Source organism: Rhinoraja longicauda, chromosome 3 (assembly GCF_053455715.1).
Source record: "Rhinoraja longicauda isolate Sanriku21f chromosome 3, sRhiLon1.1, whole genome shotgun sequence".
Taxonomy (NCBI): domain Eukaryota; kingdom Metazoa; phylum Chordata; class Chondrichthyes; order Rajiformes; family Arhynchobatidae; genus Rhinoraja; species Rhinoraja longicauda.
The window spans coordinates 100,603,409-100,625,961 of NC_135955.1; the positions used below are offsets into that span (position 1 = coordinate 100,603,409).

Here is a 22,553-nt window from a genome sequence, read left to right on the forward strand (position 1 = left end):
ATTCCTATTAAATCTTTTCCCCTTCACCTTGAACCTCTGTCCTCTGGCCCTCGATTCCCCTACTCTGGGTAAAAAAACTCTGTGCATCTACCAGATCTACTCCTCTCATGATTTTGTACACCTCTATAAGATCACCCCTCATCCTCCTACGCTCCATGGAATAGAGACCCAGCCTACTCAACCTCTCCCTACAGCTCACACCCACCAGTCCTGGCAACATCCTCATAAACCTTTTCTGAACCCTTTCAAGCTTGACAATATCTTTCCTATAACATGGTGCCCAGAACTGAACACAATATTCTAAATGCGGTCTCACCAACGCATTATATGTTGTATTAAATTAATTGATGTATTCAAGAGCGAATTGGATATAGCTCTTAGGGCTAACGGAATCAAGGGATATGGGGAGAAAGCAGGAACAGGGTACTGATTCTAGATGATCAGCCATGATCATATTGAATGGCGGTGCTGGCTCGAAGGGCCGAATGGCCTACTCCTGCACCTATTTTCTATGTTTCTAAGAGTCAACCACGTTGCTAATAGTCCAGGGTCACATGTAGGCTGATGCAATGCCAACTTCCTTCCCTGGGGGAGACTAATGAGCGAGATGGGTTTTCAAACAACAATCCAGTAATCTCACTGTCAGCATTGTTGATTCTGTTTTTTTAAAATTCCAGAATTATATAATAAGAGTCACAGAGTCACACTGCATGGAAATAGGGGCTTTGGCCTGGTTCGTCCATGCTGACCAAGGTACCCCATCTAATCTGGTCAACTTGATGTTTATTAAATTACTTGAATTTAAAATTCTCTTGCTGCCACTGTGCAGTTCAAACTCATCATTAGCAGGTACAATCAGCAACATTTAGTAGGTACTGTCACAACATGTAGTAAGTACTATCGCAACGTTTAAGAAACATTTAGGGACATCAGTAGGGTTGCCAACTGTCCCGTATTATCCGGCACATCCCCTATATTGGGCTAAATTGGTTTGTCCCGTACGGGACCGCCCTTGTCCCACGTTTGGCCCGGGGGCCGCTGTAGGCCCAGACAGTGTAGGCCTGGAGGCCAGGGTGCTGCCAAATGGAGATTGCGTAGCAACCAGCCTCCCGGCCCGGGCAGCCACCATTGGTGGAGCGGGAGCACGTGGCCACTGGCTGGGTGAGGTCACGTGGGGCGCGGGGCGGTGACGTCACCTTTTGTCCCTTATTTGGGAGTGCGAAAGTTGGCTACCCTAGACATCAGAGGCAGATAGTAGTTTAGGACAATGGTCGATAAGCTCTAGATTCGTCAGTTTTGATTCATGCTCTGGCCTGCTGTTCTTGATTGAGCAACCTCTCACTCAGCCCTCTAATCTAGTCGTCCTCTTTGGTCCTGCTGAAACTCAACTAGCAGCATGGTGGAGAATCTATTGCAATCTTGTTCCTGACACACCAGCTCACAATAACATTCAGAACAATGAGTGATGGAGTCACAGAGCATGGAAATGGGCTCTTCAGCTCAACTTGTCCATGATGGCCAAGATGTCCCGTCTATGCTTGTCGCACCCACTTTCATAAGGTGATAAGGCCATAAGTGATAGGAGTAGAATTAGGCCATTCAGCCCATCAAGTCTACTCTGCCATTCAATCATGGCTGATCTATATTTCCCTCCTAACCCCATTCTCCTGACTTCTTCCCATAACCTCCATTGACTTGGCCTCCACAGCCTACCGTGGCAAAGAATTCCACAGATTCACCACCCTCTGACTAAAGAAATTTCTCCTCATCTCCTTCATAAAAGAACCTCGTATAATTCTGAGCTATGACCTCTCATCCTAGACTCTCCCACTAGTGGAAACATCCTCCCCACATCCACTCTATCCAAGCCTTTCACTATTCTGTATGTTTCAATGAGGTCCCCCCTCATCTTCTAAACTCCAGGGAGTACAGGCCCAGTGTTGACAAATGCTCATCCTGGGTTAACCTACTCATTCCTGGGATCATTTGGCCCATATCCCTCTAAGCATTTTTTCTCCATGTACCTGTCCAAATGTATTTTAAATGTTAACCTACAAATCCACATGTGTTTGGGATGTGGGAGGAAACGTTTTCAATTTTGTTATAGTACCTGCCTCAACTACCTCCTCTAGCAGCTCATTCCATATATTCACTATCCTCTGTGTGGAAAAGGTTGTCCCTTGGGTTCCTATTAAATCTATCCCCTCTCACCTTAAACTTGTGTCCTCTGGTTTTTGATTCCCCCTACTCTGTAAAAGACTCTGCATTGACCCTATTCATCCTCTCGTGAATTTATTTAGATAACCTTTATAAGATAATCCTCAGCCTTCTGTGCTCCAAGGTGTAAAGTCCTAGCCAGCCCAACCTCTCTTTATACCCCAGGCCCTCAAGTCCTGGAAACATCCTTATAAATCTTCACTACACTCTTTGCAGCTTAATGACACCCTTCCTTTTGTAGGGTGACCAAAACTCAACACAATACCCTAAATGTGGACTCACCAACATCTTGTACAATTATAACATAGCATCCCAACTTTTATACTCAATACCCTGACTGATGAAGGCCAATGTACACACCACCCTATCTACCTGTGACAACACTTTCAAGTTTCTAGTGCACTACTAGGTTCCTTTGCTCTACAACACACCCAAGGTCCTGCCATTCACTGTGAAGGTCCTGCCCTGGGTTGATTCCCCAAAATGCAACACCTTGCACTTATCTGCATTAAACTCCAATAATCATTCCTCAGCCCACTTGCCCAGCCGATCAAGATCCTGCTGGAATTTTTGATAACCATCTTTGCAATCTATGATACCATCCACTTTAGTCTCATCCAAATCATTCATGTAAACCACACACAATAATAAGCCCAGCACTGATCCATGAGGGACACCACGTCATAGGGTTCCAGTCTGTAAAACAACCTTCCACCATCACCCTCTGCTTCCATGAAGCCAATTCTTTATCCAGTCAGCTAGCTCTTCCTGACTCCCATGCAATATAACCTTCCAGAGCAGAGGAACCTTATCAAATGCCTTGCTAAAGTCCATATACACAATGGCTATGGCTTTTCCTCAGTCAACACAGAGGTGACAGAGATTATGGGGAGAAGGCAGGAGAATGGGGTTAGGAGGGAGAGATAGATCAGCCATAATTGAATGGCAGAGTAGACATGATGGGCCGAATGGCAGCTACTATAACAACATTTTAAAACGCTTCTTCCCACATCGCAAACAGATGAGGGTATGGCCTAATTCTATTCCTATCACTTATGATCTTATGAACCTTTTTTAGTTACTTCAAAAGTCGCAGATTCCTAAGACACAATCTCCAATTTGACTCTTGGCTTTGAAGCCTACATTGGCATCGTTTATTTCTAAACTTTCTCTTCTTTTTCTTTAGATTATTTTGTGCTTCTCTGTCAAGTACCCCTTCCAAACATATCTGGTTATTAGGCAGCACGAGACTGGCTTTCGAAAACAAAAATTATATTGTGCAATACTCTACACATTTGGACAGCTACATTGATAGGAAAGGATTAGAGGGATATGGACAAAACACAGGCTGGTCGTACTAGTGTAGATGGGGCATCTTGGACAGCATGAGCAAGTTGGGCCGAAGGGCCTGTTTCTATGCTCTATGACTCTATTACTATAACTGGAGGGTGTGTGCCAAAGCATGAAAGAATTAAAGAATACATCGACTGGGCTTATATTCATTGGAATTCAGAAGGATGAGAGAGGATCTCATAGAAACATGTAAAATTCTTAAGGGATTGGACAGGCTAGATGCAGGAAAAATGTTCCCGATGTTGCGGGAGTCCAGAACCAGGCTTCACAGTGTAAGAATAAGGGGTAGGCCATTTAGTACTGAGATGAGGAAAACAATTTTCACCCAGAGTTGTGAATCTGTGGAATTCTCTGCCGCAGGAGGCAGTGGAGGCACTGGAAGTTTTCAAGAGAGAGTTAGATTTAGCTCAAGAATCAAGGGATATGGGGAGAAAGCAGGAACGGGGTACTGATTTAGGATGATCAGCCATTGATCATATTGAATGGCGTTGCTGGCACAATGGGCCGAATGGCCTACACCTGCACCTATTTTTGATGTTTCTATCTTTCTATGAAGGATTTGATCAGACGTTTAAAGTTCTGAGGAGAACTGATATGATACATGTGCATGAAAACATTTTTTTGTAATTTGGGGTGGAATTAGGACTGTTTTCTGGGACTAAAGTCACAGTCTAAAATTTAAAGCCAGGCTTTCACGAGTTAAGTTAGGAGCTATTTCACCATGCTTGGAACTATTTTGCACAGGGGACTGTTGTTAATGATACTAACAGTTAATTCCAAGCGAAAGGCTGCAAGAGATTATGTTTGAAGGGCGCAGGGCTAAGTCAAATATTTAGAGAATCATCACAAATTAGTTACGGGCTAACAGAATAGTGGAAGTAGCAACATGGCTCACTCATGGTCCAAAGTCCAAAGCATCACGAGCAAGTTCCCAGGCTTATGTTCGACCAGCATATCTCAGGATTTGCAATGCGATAATCACACCATTAACTGTTTATTCACTCTCATAGAGCAGTGGAAAAGAATGGCCAATTTGCAAAAGTGAAAGCACATACAAAACAGCAGTAAGATACTGTATATCACCCGGTAATTTGTTTCTGCCATCCACCAAGACATCTATTCTACTTTATCAAAGGTATTTATTTCACAAAATGCTGGAGTAACTCAGCAGGTCAGGCAGCATATCAGGAGAGAAGGAATGGGTGACGTTTCGGGTCGAGACCCTTCTTCTTTTCTTCTATTCTATTTTCTTCTTCTATTCTACTTTAGTTTAGTTTAGAGATACAGCACAGAAACAGGCCCCTTGGCCCACCGTGTCCACACCGACTAGCGTACCCTGCACATTAACACTATCCTACACACACTGGTGACAATTTTTACATTTATACCAAGCCGATTAACCTACAAACCCGTACGTCTTTGGAGTGTGGGGGGAAACCGAAGATGTCGGAGGAAACCCACGCGGTCGCGGGGAGAACGTGCAAACTCCGTGCAGACAGCACCCATAGGCAGGATCGAACCCGGGTCTCCGACGCTGTCAGCACTGTAAGGCAGCAACTCTACCGCTGCGCCACCACGCTGTCCTCTTAGTGAGTAAAGAACTAACGGAAATACTATAAAAACTGAAACTATTCCATATTACATAGAACGTGGAACATAGAAAAGTACAGGACAGAAACAGGTCCTTCGACCCTCATTATCAGTGCCAAAACATGATGCCAGGATAAACTCAACTCAATCTGTCTGAACGGGTCTGAATGCATTCAAGAGAGAGCTGGATAGAGCTCTTAAGGATAGCGGAGTCAGGGGGTATGGGGAGAAGGCAGGAACGGGGTACTGATTGAGAATGATCAGCCATGATCACATTGAATGGTGGTGCTGGCTCGAAGGGCCGAATGGCCTACTCCTTCACCTATTGTCTATTGTCTATTGTGATCCATATCACTCCATATACCTATCAAAAAGTCTCTTAAACACCGCCACCTCTCTGCCTCCACCACCACTGTTGGCAGCACATTGTAGGCAGCCACCAAACTCTGTGTACAAAACTTGCCCCCACACATCTCCTTTGAGGGCGTATGAATTACATGCAGGCAGATAAGAATTGTTCCTGGCATCATGTTTAGTACAGATATTGTGGGCCGAAGGGCCTGTTCCTGTGCCACACTGCTCTACATTCAATTTTCTATGTTCTATGATTCTACCAGCCTGCCTTTAGAGACTTACAATAGCAGATTTGCAGTGAATAGCAGCAGTTTTGTGGGATCAAATTGCCCATGGACTGCGCCATTGTAATAAGAGGAATTTTAAAGAACACAAAGTTTGTTTGCATGCAAGGCAACATTGTCGTACCTACTTTAGTTACACAGACCAGATATACTGCACGTTTTTTAGATACCCTTGCAGATGTATCCAACTTCCCAAGGAAGTTCTCCTGTATGTGTCAGGTCCTTGCAGAGTTTAAGAACTTCCGAGGGCAGAATCCGTGTGGTGATTTACACACAAAATAATCATCTGCCAGGGTTGGAGACAGTCAAGAGATTTCCAGTCTGAAGAAGGGTCGCGACCCGAGACGCCACCCGTTCCTTCTCCCCAGAGACGCAGCCTGTCCCGCTGAGTTACTCCAGCATTTTGTGTCTGTCTAAGAGATTTCCAGGCTTGCATCTGCAGAATTCAAGAAGATACATTGATGGTGGCTCCCAAAATAGCACAAATTATCGCAGGAAGGCACAGATGGTAGCAGTTGGTTCTTTCACCTCTCAGCTCCAGGGACACAGTTTCGACCTTGACCTTGGGTGCAGTCCACATGGAATTTACATCTTCTCTCCATGGTTTCCTCTGGACGCTTGCGTTTCTTCCCAAGTCCCAAGACATGGGCGGCACCTGTAGCACAGCGGTAGAGTTGCTGCCTTACAGCGCTTGCAGCGCCGGAGACCCGGGTTCGATCCTGATGATGGGTATTTGTCTGTACGGAGTTTGTCCACTCTCCCCATGATTGCATAGGTTTTTTTCCGAGATTTTCGGTTTCCTCCCACACTCCAAAGACATACAGGTGTGTAGGTAAATGTCCTTTATTTCACAAAATGCTGGAGTAACTCAGCGGGTCAGGCAGCATCTCAGGAGAGAAGGAATGGGTGACGCTTCGGGTCGAGACCCTTCTTCAGACTGATGTCAGGGGGGCGGGACAAAGGAAGGATATAGGTGGAGACAGGAAGATAGAGGGAGATCTGGGAAGGGGGAGGGGAAGAGAGGTTGACCTGCACCTCCTCCAACCTCATCTATTGTATCCGCTGCTCTAGATGTCAACTTCTTTACATCGGCGAAACCAAACGCAGGCTCGGCGATCGTTTCGCTCAACACCTTCGCTCAGTCCGCCTTAACCAACCTGATCTCCCGGTGGCTCAGCACTTCAACTCCCCCTCCCACTCCCAGTCTGACCTTTCTGTCATGGGCCTCCTCCAGTGCCATAGTGAGGCCCACTGGAAATTGGAGGAACAGCACCTCATATTTCGCTTGGGCAGCTTGCAGCCCAGCGGTATGAACATCGACTTCTCCAACTTTAGATAGTTCCTCTGTCCCTCTCTTAATTGGTTTGTCCCGTACCGGACCGCCCTTGTCCCATACTAGGTCCGGGGGGAGGGGGGGGGTGGTGCTGTAGGCCCGGACAGCTTAGGCCCGGACAGCGTGGGCCCGGACAGTGTAGGTCCGGACAGTGTAGCCCGGGGGCCGCTGTAGGTTCGGACAGTGTAGGTCCGGAGGCCCAAGCCTTCCGACTGGAGGTTGCATAGCAACCCGCCTCCCGGCCCGGGCAGCCGCCATTGGTGGAGCGGGAGCACATGGCCGCTGACTGGGAGAGGTCATGTGGGGTGCGGGGCGGTGGCGTCACCTTGTCCCTTATTTGGGAGAGAGATAATTGGCACCACTACTTACGATCCAATGGTATGAAGATTGAATTCTCCAATTTTAGGCAACTACAAAACCCTTCCCCCCCTTCTTCCCTCCACTGCCTTTCTCCACCTCCTCCCCCAATCCCCCCTCCCACTGTACCTCACCTGGACTCGTATCAATTCCTCTCTCCCCCCCTCCACCACCCCACCTATATTCCTTTTTCCAGTACAGGAAAGACATGCTGAGGTAAATAACCAGCCATAATTAGACTGAATGATGAAGTCGGGAGAGGGGCGAAATGGTGCACACATGCTTCAGTTTCTGACGTTCTAATAATATCAGCACATGTCTTTTAAAAGCACTTAAGGGATAACTTGAAAAATGAAAGCAGCATTGAGGTTTAGGCAATTCCGAGCTGCCGTTTAATTGCTGGTACTTATTATTCTGTCCACACACCTTGCACAGATAAAGTCAGGTTTGTGGAATTAGTGTTGAGGCCTTGATTTACATCACCCCAGAGTCTCCCTCCCCGCTCAGAGTGGTAGGGTGGTGGTTTCTCAGTCATAAAACATGAGCTACTAGGCTTTGGTGCATTCTCACCCTATTTCTTGCAGTCACAGCTGTTCTCTTATTGAATCATTGATGGATTAATGCAGATAAATGCAAGGTGTTGCAGCTTGGGCAGTCAAACCATGGCAGGGCAGGCCCTTCACAGTGAATGGTAAGGTCCTGGAGAGTGTTGTGGAGCAGAGGGATTCAGACATGTAGGTGCATAGTTCCCCGAAAGTGGTGTCACAGGTAGATAGGGTGGTCAAGTAGGGTTTTGGTACATTAGCCTTTATCAGTCAGGGTATTGAGTAGAGAATGTAAAAACAAGGAACTGCAGATGCTTGTTTAAACCAAAGAGAGACACAAAGTGCTGGAGTAACTCCACGGGTCATGCAGCATCACCGGTGAAAAAGCCTGGGTGACGTTTTGTTTCCGGTCCAAAGACGGGTCCTGTCCTGAAAGGTCAACTATCGTTTTTCTCTCTACATGCTGCCTGACGCGCTGAGTTACTCCAGCACATTGTGTTGATAATTGTGTCGGAACTGCAGATGCTGGTTTAAACTGAAGATAGACACAAAAAGCTGGAGTAACTCAGCAGGACAGGCAGCATTTCTGGAGAGAATTAATGGGTGCCGTTTCGGGTCGTGAAGGGTCTGAAGAACGGTGTTGACCCAAAACGTCACCCATTCCTTCTCTCCGGAGATGCTGCCTGTCCCGCTGAGTTACTCCAGCTTTTTGTGTCTATCTTGGGATGTTATGTTGCAGTTGTACAACAGGTTGGTGAGGCCTCATTTGGAGTATTGTGTTTAGATTCAGTCACCCTGCTGTGGGAAGGATTTATAAGGATGTTGCCAGGACTGTCATATGTTGAAAGACTGGAGCAACTAGGCTTGTATACACTGGAATTTAGAAGGATGAGAGGAGATCTTATCGAAACGTATAAGATTATTAAGGGGTTGGACACGTTAGAGGCAGGAAACATGTTCCCAATGTTGGGGGAGTCCAGAACAAGGGGCCACAGTTTAAGAATAAGGGGTAGGCCATTTAGAACTGAGATGAGGAAAAACTTTTTCAGTCAGAGAGTTGTAAATCTGTGGAATTCTCTGCCTCAGAAGGCAGTGGAGACCAATTTTCTGAATGCATTCAAGAGAAACCTTGATAGATCTCTTAAGGATAGCGGAGTCAGGGGGTATGGGGAGAAGGCAGGAACGGGGTACTGATTGAGAATGATCAGCCATGATCACATTGAATGGCGGTGCTGGCTCGAAGGGCCGAATGGCCTCCTCCTGCACCTATTGTCTATTGTTATGTTGCAGTTGTACAACAGGTTGGTGAGGCCTCATTTGGAGTATTGTGTTCAGATTCAGTCACCCTGCTGTGGGAAGGATTTATGAGGATGTTGCCAGGACTCGAGGGCCTCCAAGTGACAGGGATAACGCCCAAACTCCACATCGGCAGCACCAGAGGTCAGGATTGAACCCGGGCCTCTGGTGCTGTGAGGCAGCAACTGTGAGGCAGCAACTCTACCATTCAACGTCTCCATTCTCCTCACCCGACTTGAAACCTCCCTTAACATCACCGGCACAGCCCTATCCTGGTTCAAATCTTACCTCTCTGACAGACACCAGTTCATCTCCATTAACAACTGTAAATCCCCCACCGCTCCCCTCCCCCAAGGTGTCCCCCAAGGCTCAGTCCTTGGCCCCCTCCTCTTCATCCTCTACCTGTTCCCCCTTGGTCAATTAATCCGCCGTCATGGTCTCAACTGCCACTGCTTCGCCGATGATATCCAGCTCCTCATCTCCACCAAGTCAATCTCCTCCACCACACACTCTACACTGACAAACTGCATTACTGAAATAAAATCTTGGCTTCAATCAAACTTCCTCAAACTCAATTGCAACAAATCTGAAATCATCATCATCGGTCCAAAAATGCTCACCAAATCCACCCAAAACTTCATCCTCAACATTGATGGTCTCCCAGTATCCACCTCACCTCACATCCGGAATCTTGGAATCATCCTTGATCAAACCCTCTCCTTCGACAAACACATCAAACACATCACAAAGACAGCCTTCTTCCACCTCAAAAACATTGCCCGTCTCCGTCCATCCCTCTCCTCCACAGCTGCAGAAACCCTCATCCACGCCTTCATCACCTCCCGTCTGGACTACTGCAACAGCCTCCTCTATGGCGCACCCTCACAAATCATCAATAAACTTCAATACATTCAAAACTCCGCTGCCCGTCTACTCACACACACCTCGATCCGTGACCATATCACCCCCGTCCTTTATAAACTCCACTGGCTCCCCATCCCCCAGAGAATCCAGTACAAAATCCTCCTCATAACCTACAAAGCCCTCCATAACCTGGCCCCATCCTAACTGACCGACCTCCTCCACAGGCACACTCCCACCTGCACCCTCCGCTCTGCCGCTGCCAATCTCCTATCCCCCCACATCCGGACTAAACTCAGATCCTGGGGGGACAGGGCTTTCTCCATCGCTGCTCCCACCCTATGGAACTCACTACCCCAAACCGTTAGAGACTCCCCCACACTCACCACATTCAAAACATCGCTGAAGTCTCACCTGTTCAGTACTGCCTTCAACCACTGAAGGTCACCTCACCTTCTGTCTCCTTTCTCTGTTCATTTATTTATTTACTTATTTATCTATTTATTCATTTCCCTATGTTCTCAAAATCTCTGTAAAGCGTCTTTGAGTATATGAAAAGCGCTATATAAATAAAATGTATTATTATTATTATTATTATTACCAGTTGCACCACTCTGCTATGTTCCATTATGAACATAACACTCTTCCATTAAGATATTTAGTAGCTTAAAAGTTACAATATGGAAAAGAGTTCTTAGATGTTTATGCCTCATGAACTGCAGTTCTAATTCTAGATGCTGCAACATTCCTAGATACTTTGAATCAATGACTTTCTTTCATTCTAATAGGAACACCACGTGCGACACGGTGACGCAGCGGTAGAGTTGCTGCCTTACAGCGCTTGCAGCGCCAGAGACCTGGGTTTGATCCCGACTATGGGTGCTTGTCTGTATGGAGTTTGTACGTTTTCCCCGTGACCACGCGGGGTTTCTCCGAGATCTTTGGTTTCCTCTCACGCTCCAAAGACGTACAAGGTTTTGTGGGTTAGGTTTGTCTTCTTGGTCTGTGTAAATTGTCCCTAATGTGTGTAGGCTTGTGTTAATGTGCGAGGATTGCTTGTTGGTGCAGACTCGGTGGGATGAAGGGCCCTGTTTCCACGCTGTATTTCTAAACTAAACACAACCATCAAATCTTCTACATTGAAAGTGCTGTAAATGAAGGCATGTAGCTGTTCCACGTAGCCACAATGGATTTTGTTCATACAGTTTCAACACAAGTCAATTTGTTATCGGCTCTCAGTGGTCTATGTCAGCTAGAAACACAGCTAGCCTTGTTAAAGAGAGAACAAACACCTGGATGAAAATATAATCAGTGCAAGTTCGCTCAGTTTCTTCAAAGAAACTCATCAGGTAAAATCAGCAAAAACTCCATGGAAATAAATCACTACCATCCTCTACCATTCTCCATCCCAGATGTTCCCCAGTAAATAAACCCCATCATGCAGATCCTGGAAAAGTCATGCCAACCACACTGTCCGGGTACTGCCAAATGAAAGTCCCCCTGATTAAAATGCAATCTCTGTATGCTCTGTTCTCACCTTCTAACAACGATCTATTCCACATTGTGCTGGAGCTGCACCTCCTTTGATGTCTTGTTTTCACACCTTACCCTTCATTATCTCTGCGTCTCCCAGTCCGAAGAAGGGTCTCGACTCGAAACGTCGCCCATTCCTTCTCGCCAGAGGTGCTGCCTGTCCCGCTGAGTTACTCCAGCATTTTGTGTCTATCTTCACGGCAAATAGTTAACCCCAGCATCATGGAGCTGTTAATTCATTGCTCCAAAATCAGCGCAAACATAGACACACTGTTCAGCACCGTTCCTGTTTTTAGGTTTAGCTTTAGGTTTATTATTGTCATGTGTACCGAAAAACCTTGTTATGCATGTTATCCAAGCAGATTAGATAATGCTATTAAAAATAAAACCAAATCAAACTCAACTACAATAGGTAGAGTAAAGGGGAAGATACTGAGTGCAGAATATAGTTCTCAGCATTGTAGCGCATCGGTTCCACAAAGTCCAATGTCTACAATGGGGTAGAGGTGAATCGGACAGTACTCTAGCTTATGGAAGGACTGTTCACAAGCTGTTTTCCAGTGGATGTTGTTCCCGAGTCTGGTAGTGCGTGCTTTGTTTTTAGTTTGCGGGCTGTGATATCTCTGGCTTGGTAGAAACATAGAAAAATAGGTGCAGGAGTAGGCCATTCGGCCCTTCGAGCCAGCACCACCATTCAATATGATCATGGCTGATCATCCAAAATCAGTACCCCGTTCCTGCTTTTTTCCCCATATCCCTTGATTCCGTTAGCCCTAAGAGCTGTATCTAACTCTCTTTCGAAAACATCCAGTGAATTGGCCTCCACAGAATCCCACAGTTTCACAACTCTCTGGGTGAAAAGGTATTTTTCTCATCTCAGTTCTAAATGGCCTACCCCTTATTCTTTAACTGTGACCCCCTGGTTCTGGATTAATTTCCATCGAAGTGCCTGAGCTGCCGTTTTGGAAGATAACTACTTTGATGGGTTAGGAGTCACATATAAAGCTGGCACATTGCCACCTTTTGAAAGACATAATGGGTTTTCAATGACAACTGGCAGCTCCCTCTCCCGACCTCCCAATGACCCACATTTTATAAGAAAATTTATCTGACAACACAGAATGAAAAGGCAACTTCTTGGAAATTCGATTGAATAAAAATTACAAATTTATTTTAAATTCCAGATTAATCAAATTTAAATTTCGCAGCGGCCGTGATGGGATTTGAACTCAGCTCTCTGAGACTGTTGGTCCAAGCCTCTGTTTTACAGTAACCTAACCAATGCAACAGGATGTCTCTGCTGGGTTCTTATCTACCTGCCGAACTGCAATAGGCTTTCCTTTGATCGGTACACCCCCACTGTATATTCTCAGCCACAAACTAAACCTCATTTATAGACACAAAAAGCTGGAGTAACTCAGCGGGTCAGGCAGCATCTCTGGAGAGAGGGAATGGGTGATGTTTCGGATCGAGACCCTTCTTCAGACTAGTTCAGGAAAAGGGAAATGAGAGGTATAGACAATGATATAAACATCAAATAAGTCTAAACCAGTCTGAAGAAGGGTATCGTCCCAAAACGGAATCAAGGGATATGGGGAGAAAGCAGGAACAGGGTACTGATTCTGGATGATCAGCCATGATTGTATTGTATGGCGGTGCTGGCTCGAAGGGCTGAATGGCCTACTCCTGCACCTATTTTCTATGTTTCTATGAAACGTCACCCATTCCTTCTCTCCAGAGATGCTGCCTGTCCCGCTGAGTTACTCCAGCATTTTGCGTCCATCTTCGGTTTAAACTAGCATCTGCAGTTCCTTCCTACACATGATATCAACATAGTTTATTGATTCAGCAAAATGTTCTATTCTGTGCCTCTGGGTAATAAAGTTCTCGATTTAAATCCCACTGCAATGAGCCAAGGACAAAAGTCTACAGCTGATGGAACAACAGCATTCCACCGATTTGTCTGAGATGCTATCTCTCTAATGGGACGTTAAAACTGCTCTCTCGGATTAATGATAGGAAATGGCATTGCTTAATGGGAAAAGGGGCTCGGAACGGATGTCAGAACGCGCTACTGAGGGCAGTGGTGGCGGCAGATGTGAGGAGCAATTTAGAGAGGCCAATTAACCTCCCGGAGGCAGATACCACAGTGGCATTTAAGAGACATTTGGAGAGGCACGTGGATATGCAGGGAATGGTGGGATATGGATTATGTTTAGGCAGATAGAATCAGTCTTGGCATCATGTTCAGCACAGACTGCAGGTCAAGCGGGGGCTGTTCCTGTGTTGTTCTATGTTATCGCAGCCCATCCTGAATTCAATGTTAGTTAAAGAAAAAGTCTTTACATAATCACTGTCACAATGCTATTTGCAAATCGGCTACCATGCTTTCTCTATTAAACAGATAGGTCAGAAGTACTTTATTGGCTGTAATGTGCTCTGGTAGGTCCTGCAAGGGATAAGAAGGATGCAAAGTAAATGCAAGACTTTTTAACTTCACTAAACTGAGCAGAAAAGCCCATTTCCATGCTGTACGACTCTATGTACGTTGTTTAAGGCCTTGCACACTGAAGAATGAACAGTGCTGTTCATAATGTTCATAGGTTATAGGAGCGGAATTAGGCCATTTGGCCCATCAAGTCCACTCCGCCATTCAATCATGGCTGATCTATCTCTCCCGCCTAACCCCGTTCTCCTGCCTTCTCCCCATAACCCCTGACACCCGTACTAATCAAGCGACTAGGCTTGTATACACTGGAATTTAGAAGGATGAGAGGAGATCTTATCGAAACGTATAAGGTTATTAAGGGGTTGGACACGTTAGAGGCAGGAAACATGTTCCCAATGTTGGGGGAGTCCAGAACGAGGGGCCACAGTTTGAGAATAAGGGGTAGGCCATTTAGAACTGAGATGAGGAAAAACTTTTTCAGTCAGAGAGTTGTGAATCTGTGGAATTCTCTGCCTCAGAAGGCAGTGGAGGCCAATTCTCTGAATGCATTCAAGAGAGAGCTAGATAGAGCTCTTAAGGATAGCGGAGTCAGGGGGTATGGGGAGAAGACAGGAACGGGGTACTGATTGAGAATGATCAGCCATGATCAATTGAATGGTGGTGCTGGTTCGAAGGGCCGAATGGCCTCCTCCTGCACCTATTGTCTATTGTCTATCAAGAATCTATCAATCTGCACCTTAAAAAAAAGCAATGACTTGGCCTCCACAGCCTTCTGTGGCAATGAATTCCACAGATTCACCACCCTCTGACTGAAGAAATTCCTCCTCATTTCCTTCCTAAAGGAACGTCCTTTTATTCTTCAGCTATGGCCTCTGGTCCGAGACTCTCCCACCAGTGGAAACATCCTCTCCACATCCACTCTATCCAGGCCTTGCACTCATCGGTTATTAAAAAAAAATCCATTGAATATACTATTCGACATGTCTTTTTTACATATGAGGTGAAGTGTATGTAGAAGGTATGTGATTCTACCTTCATAGCCTACCTACACTGGGAACTCCTGCAAAAATTCCGACCTTATAAAATGGCAACCAAAATTGCCTATGTTTTACGTGCAGATTGTGTACAAAAGCGTTTTTTATCTCACGCGCACTATGCTTGCAATCATTTTTAGTTCAAGTCAGGCTCATTGGCCCTGACATTGCCCATGTGCCAGGTACCCTGAGGCATCTGACATTCAAGCTGTGTCGGTTGCGAGCCACACTTCTCCACAGTCAGCAGACAAGGAAGCTTCTGGGCCCATCGATGGTTGTCAGTAAAGAAACAATGTTGTCAAGCTGGAAAGGGCACAGAGAAGATTTACGACGATGTTGCCAGGGCTAGAGGGTCTGAGCTATAGGGAGAGGTTGAATAGGCTGGGACTCTATTCCTTGGAGCGCAGGAGGATGAGAGGTATTCTTATGGGAGGTGTATAAAATCACGAGAGGAAGGAATAGATCGGGTAGACACACAGAATCTCTTGCCCAGTGTAGGGGAATCGCGAGTTAGAGGACATAGGTTTAAGGTGAGGGAAGAAAGATTTAATAGGAACCTGAGGGGTAACTTATTTCACACAAAGAGTGGTGGGTTTGTGGAATGAGCTGCCGGAGGAGATAGTTGAGGCAGTTAATATCGCAATGTTTAAAAAACATTTAGGCAGGTACATGGAAAGGACATGTTTAGAGGGATATTGGCCAAACACAGGCAAGTGGGACTAGTGTAGCTGGGACATTGTTGGCCGGTGTGGACAAGTTGGGCTCTGGGGCCTGTTTCCACACTGTATCATTCTATGACTCTAGGATCAGCAGTGAGAACAATTTAAGGGTCTACATAGAAAGATCCACAGCTTGCACATGTAGCATCTATAGGGAACATGGATAGGGTCTGAAGAAGGGTCTCGACCCGAAACGTCACCCATTCCTTCTCTCCAGAGATGCTGCCTGTCCCGCTGAGTTACTCCAGCTTTTTGTATCTATCTATGGATAGGTGGCATGTTGGGTGGGGACCTTATGTCTGAAGAAGGACCATGATTCAAAGCGTTACCTAGCCACGTTTTCCATAGATGCTGCCTGACCCACTGTCGAAGGTATTTATTCACAAATTGCTGGAGTAACTCAGCAGGTCAGGCAGCATCTCAGGAGAGAAGGAATGGGTGACGTTTCGGGTCGAGACCCTTCTTCAGACTGACCCACTGTGTTACTCCAGCATGTAGTGTTTTTTTTTTTTAAACAGCCACTGCAGTTCCTTGTGTCTCTCTCTCCCAGCCTCAGTGTCCAGTGCTCAGAATTATGAAAATAAGACATCACTCCTCGTCTCTTTGATATTCAAGGTCTTCTTAAACAAATCACATAAAACCATACCACACAGAAACAGACCCTTCAAACCAACTCGTCCGTGCCAAACAAGATACCCTATCTGACCTAGTTTGCCTGCATTTAGCCCATAATCCACTCTCTTTCCTATCCATGTACCTGCCCATTTTAAATGCTGTTACAGTACCTGCCTCAACTACCTCTCCTGCCAACTCATGCCATATACCCACCCCCATCTGTCTGAAAAGTTGCTCCTCAGATTCCAAAGTTCATAAGTGATAGGAGCAGAATTAGGCCATTTGGCCCATCAATACTCTGCCATTCAATCATGGCTGATCTATCTCTCCCTCCTAATCCCGTTCTCCTGCCTTCTCCCCATCAGCCCCGATACCCGTGCTAATCAACAATATATCTATCTCTCCCTTAAATATATCCATTGACTTGGCTCCACAGCATTCTGCAGCAATGAATTTCACAGATTCACCACCCTCTGACGAAAGAAATTCCTCCTCATCCCCTTCCTAAAGGAACGTCCTCTCCCACTAGTGGAAACATCCTCTCCACATCCACTCTATCCAGGCCTTTCATTAGTCGGTAAGTTTCTATGAGATCCCCCCTCACCCTTCTAAACTCCAGCCTGTACAGGCCCAGTGCCGTCAAATGTGCTGTTAAATCTTGCCCCTCTCACCTTAAATCTACGTGCTTCAGTTCTTAATTTCCCTACCTTGAATAAAAGACTCAGTGGATTCTCCCAATATATCCACCTCATGCTTTTATAGACAATAGACAATAGGTGCAGGAGGAGGCCATTCGGCCCTTTGAGCCAGCACCGCCATTCAATGTGATCATGGCTGATCATTCTCAATCAGTACCCCGTTCCTGCCTTCTCCCCATACCCCTGACTCCGCTATCCTTAAGAGCTCTATCTAGCTCTCTCTTGAATGCATTCAGAGAATTGGCCTCCATTGCCTTCTGAGGCAGAGAACTGCACAGATTCACAACTCTCTGACTGAAAAAGTTTTTCCTCATCTCCGTTCTAAATGGCCTACCCCTTATTCTTAAACTGTAGCCCCTTGTTCTGGACTCCCCCAACATTGGGAACATGTTTCCTGCCTCTAACGTGTCCAACCCCTTAATAACTTATACGTTTCGATAAGATCTCCTCTCATCCTTCTAAATTCCAGTGTTTACAAGCCTAGTCGCTCCAGTCTTTCAACATATGACAGTCCCGCCATTCCGGGAATTAACCTAGTAAACCTACGCTGCACGCCCTCAATAGCAAGAATTATACACCTCTATAAGATCACCCCTCAGCCCCCTGCGCTCCTAGCCTGCACAATCCCTCACTATAGTCCAGGCCCCTCGAGACCCGGCAACTTCCTCGTAAATCTTCTCTGTATTTTATCCATCCTAAGGACATCCTTCTGAAAACAGGGTGATCAAGTTACATATTGTGATCTCTGCCTCTTCCATTATCTTGCATCTCGTGGTAGCAATGGACCAATCCCCAACACAGGATCTAATTGGGGAAAACCATCAGACTTTACGTTGGACTCGATTGATCCCTGGGATGGCGGGACTTACATATGAGGAAAGACTAGATAGACTGGGCTTGTACTCGCTGGAATTTAGAAGACTGAGGGGGGATCTTATAGAAACATATAAAATTCTTAAGGGGTTGGAGAGGCTAGATGCGGGAAGATTGTTCCCGATGTTGGGGGAGTCCAGAACCAGGGGTCACAGCTTAAGGATAAGGGGGAAGTCTTTTAGGACCGAGATGAGAAAACATTTCTTCACACAGAGAGTGGTGAGTCTGTGGAATTCTCTGCCACAGAAGGTAGTTGAGGCCAGTTCATTGGCTATATTTAAGAGGGAGTTAGATGTGGCCTACTCCTGCACCTATTTTCTCTGTTTCTATGTTTCTATGTTTCTATACATCGCGGAAACAGATCCTTCAGCCCACCGTGCCCATGCCGACCAACGATCACCAGCACTATCCTACACACGAGCGACTACTTACAATTTTACCGAGACCAATTAATTAACCTCCAAACCTGCATGTCCTCGGAGAGTGCGAGGAAAGTGGAGCACTCAGGGCAAACCCACGCGGTCACGGGGAGAACGTGCAAACTCCATACAGTCAGCACCCGCAGTTGGAATCGAAGCCGGGTCTCTGGCACTGTCGGGCTTTCCCAGCTTCACCTTGCAATAAACCTTATTCCCTTGTCATGTATCTCGATTGTAATCATGTATTGGCTTTCCGCTGACTCGTTGGCACGCAACATAAGCTTTTCACTGTAACTCGGTACACGTGACAATAAACGAATAAACGAAACTGCATTATTGCTGTACCACTGCACTTCCTCAGATGGTTTTACCTTCCCCTTGCTGGCTTTACCTTGCACTGTACGTTATTCGCTTATCATGTGCTTATGCACTGTAAATACATGTATTGTCTATCCGCTGACTGGTTAGTGGATAGTCAGACACACGATGTTTTAAATCATCTCCATAGTAACATGGAGGGCAGCTGCAGTGGGAGCAGTTCCTCTAGGGTCTGACACCGTTTGCTCATGATAGGAATGGCAATAACGCCACAAATGTCCAAACACCCATCAAAGGAGACTGTAATGTACCCCATTGTAACGTATGATTCTTTGCATGCTGCTACAAATATTCCTGCTCAACCTCACATATTTTTGTGAGCGGGTCTAATTGGGCCTGTGCACTGCAAGTAACACATAGATTTTCACCACATATTCACATGGCGAAATACGACTTCTAGCCTCATGTATCATTATGGTTGCCGACTTTCTCACTTTCAAATAATGGACAAAAGGTGACGTCACCGCCCCACGCCCCACGTGACCTCACCCAGCCAGCTGCCACCTGCTCCCGCTCCACCAATGGCGGCCGCCCGGGCTGGGAGGCAGGTTGCTATGCAACCTCCGTTTCGCAGCGCCCCGGGCCTGCGAACCTACACTGTCTGGGCCTACAGAGGCCCCCAGGCCTACAGTGTCGGGGCCTACAGTGTCCGGGCCTACAGTGTCCGGGCCTACAGTGTCCGGGCTAACAGCGCCCCCCGGGCCGAATACGGGATAAGGGCGGTCCCGTATGGGACAAACCAATATACGGGATGTCCTGGCTAATACGGGACAGTTGGCAACCCTACCGAGAGCGGCGCCTATGTATCATAGGCCATAGAATGGCACAGAACAGGAACAGGCCTATCAGCCCACAATTTTCCCACCAAGTTAAACTAATCTCCTTTGCCTGCACATGATCCATACCCCTCCATATTCATGTGCCTATCTAAAAGTCTCATAAATGCCACTATCGTACCAGAGAACATACTGTAGAACAGTACAGCACTGGAACGGGCCCTTCGGCCCACAATGTTCATTCCGAACAAGATGGCAAGTCAAACTGATCTCATCTGCCTGAACATGATCCACATCCCTCTATTCCCTGCACATCCATGTAACTATCTAAAAGCCTCTTTAACGCCACTATCTGTCACCATCACCACCCCTGGCAGTGCATTCCAGTACCCCCACCACTCTCTGTATAATATCTATCTTCACCAGCCCTGGTAGTCATCAAAAGGATCCTCCTAAACGCGCAAGGCTTTGAGATGGGATCGGCAAACGGGGTTAAAAAGACATAGAAACAAGGAAACATAGAAAGGAGTGCAGGAGTAGGCCATTCGGTCCTTCGAGCCAACACTGCCGTTCAATGTGATCATGGCCGATCATCCAGAGTCAGTACCCTGTTCCTGCTTTCTCCCCATATCCCTTGATTCCGTTAGCACTGGGAGCTCTATCCAATCTCTCTTGAATACATCCAGCGAATTGGCCTCCTCCACTGCCTTCTGTGGCAGAGGATTCCACTCTGTGGCAGAGAATTCTCTGCAACTAGTCGTGGTTGATCTGATTTAATCCCCACTCTGATGGGGTTTTGACTTCAAGCTTCCCCTCCATCTTGGTACAAGCAAAATACTCAGTAGTTCTCACTTTAATTTTCCCGTTGCAGAATGCTGTACAAATTCATCATCACTTCCCTGAAGGCAAAAGTCAGCCAAATTTTCCTCATAATTGCAAGAAAGCAGCATTAGCCAAAAGCAACTGGAATAACCTCCCATTACATGCAGTATACACCTATAAGCACGAGGAAAAAAAAACCCACACACATTTATTATTCCAGGTCAATAATCTACGTTTATAAATGGAAGTTGTAACAGATAATAGAAGAAAGGAAAGCATTGTGATGAGCCGTCTGCGTTTGAGAAAGGAATAGGCATTGTCGAATGCAATAAACAGGGCTCGTTACCTTCACACTGGTGTGGCTGGTTTGGGTCTCAGCTTCAATGCAGTTGCTGTTCTCCCTCTTCTCTCGGCGTGAGGAGGTACGTGTTGCACAACTCTGGTATGCCAGGACAGAGGGCAGCGATTCAGCTGCATCTGCCTTGATGAAGAAGCCGTGGACTGTTGCCGTGCCTTGGGAAATGGTGGTGGTCTGATGTGGAGAGTTTGATTCATCCGAATCTCTGCAGTAAATCACTCCGCTTTGAGAGACATGGATACTGGGAGCACAGCCCATCACTCTCAGTGTAGCTCCAGCCACCAGCTGGACTGCATTCCCTCTCTCTCTCTCTTTCTCTCTCTCTTTCTCTTTCTCTCTCTCTCTCTCTCCCTCTCCCCCCTCTCTCTATGTCTATCCCCTTTCCTTATTGCCACACTTCTTTCAGTTAATCTACCACCCTTTCTTCGCCACTAACACACCTTGATCCTTACTGTTACTTTTTTTCCCCCCTGTCTTCTACGGTTTTCCCTTTTATCTATTATGATGTCTTTTCAACCGCCCTTCCTTTTCACTTCCTTTCCCTGCCTCTGCCCGTCACTTTCCCCCCCCTCTCCTGTGCCCTCTGTGAACAAATAACCCGTCTACATAATTAAAATTCCGTGTGGCCCCGAAGGCTTGTCCGTGCATCTTTAATCGATCGCCAAACCGGTTTGCAGCAATATCATCCCAGAAAATTAATTTGTCATCATTCAGTGGCTGTTTACCACCAGATCACACTCACATCGATCTTCTGCTTTGCTTCCCAGCAGAGATGACTGTGATAATATTCCACAAGAGGGAGAAGATGTCTCTTTAAAATCCCTATGAATCATGTGAATAATCATCTGGTCTTCTTATTTCAACACGATGCTTCCATCAGAAGCTGCGATTGTAATTCATTCATTCATTCATTCATTGGCTTATTTGTGACGTGGGTAGAGTCCTCGACCTTTGACCTGGTCTCAGAGGCCATCCTGATTTCCCGTTAGCAACATCCTCGGGGTGTCCTGTCTTGGTTACCTGTCACTGTTGTACAAGGGCTGGATCAGGTAGACCGGTCTTTCGTGCCCCCCATCGCGTCTGATCGCAGTGGCGCTACTCACTGTTCCTCGCGCTCCAAGTAACGAGCTGACATGGCTTTTGTGCAAATCCAAAAGACCAAATAATTAGCAGCCGGGTAGGTTGTTACGACTGTGCCGGATGCCAAGTCTTATTTAAAGCAAGCGTTTCACCAAAATAGCAGCCGAAGGTGGACAGCTAATTGCATTATTCACTCTGATATCCATCCAAATGCTGCAAAATGCACCCTTGTTTAAATGGTCCTGATCATATCAAACGTGCTGAATGAACATCGCACCGAAATTCTGCCTCAGAATTAGATCAGCTCAGCAACGAATGGTCTAGGAGCGACTGAATAACATTAATGCATACACACTGTGCATGTTGTTATCCAGACAGTGAAGAAGCTGTCATAATGCACCGGAAGAGGAGGGGCACTTCCAGTCTGAAAGGACAGTATTTAAAGGGAAACTGTCTCACGTTGTTATCAATGTGCAATGGTCATATAGTCATAGACCTATGTAGACTTGGCTGTGGAGAGGATGTTTCCACTAGTGGGAGAGTCTCGGACTAGAGGTCATAGCTTCAGAATTAAACGAGGAGGAGGAATTTCTTTAGTTAGAGACTGGC

General features: G+C 46.3%; 1 protein-coding gene across 1 annotated transcript in view; it reads right to left on the reverse strand.

Moving 5' to 3' along the window:
- Window positions 1–22,307, reverse strand: part of pde8b (phosphodiesterase 8B) — a 200,885-nt gene extending 178,578 nt beyond the window's left edge. The window contains exon 1 of the mRNA XM_078396757.1: window positions 20,853–22,307. Within this exon, the coding sequence (XP_078252883.1) occupies window positions 20,853–21,122 (270 nt within the window). The 5' untranslated portion in view covers window positions 21,123–22,307. The remainder of the gene's footprint in view (window positions 1–20,852) is intronic.
- Between the last annotated feature and the right edge of the window lie 246 nt (window positions 22,308–22,553).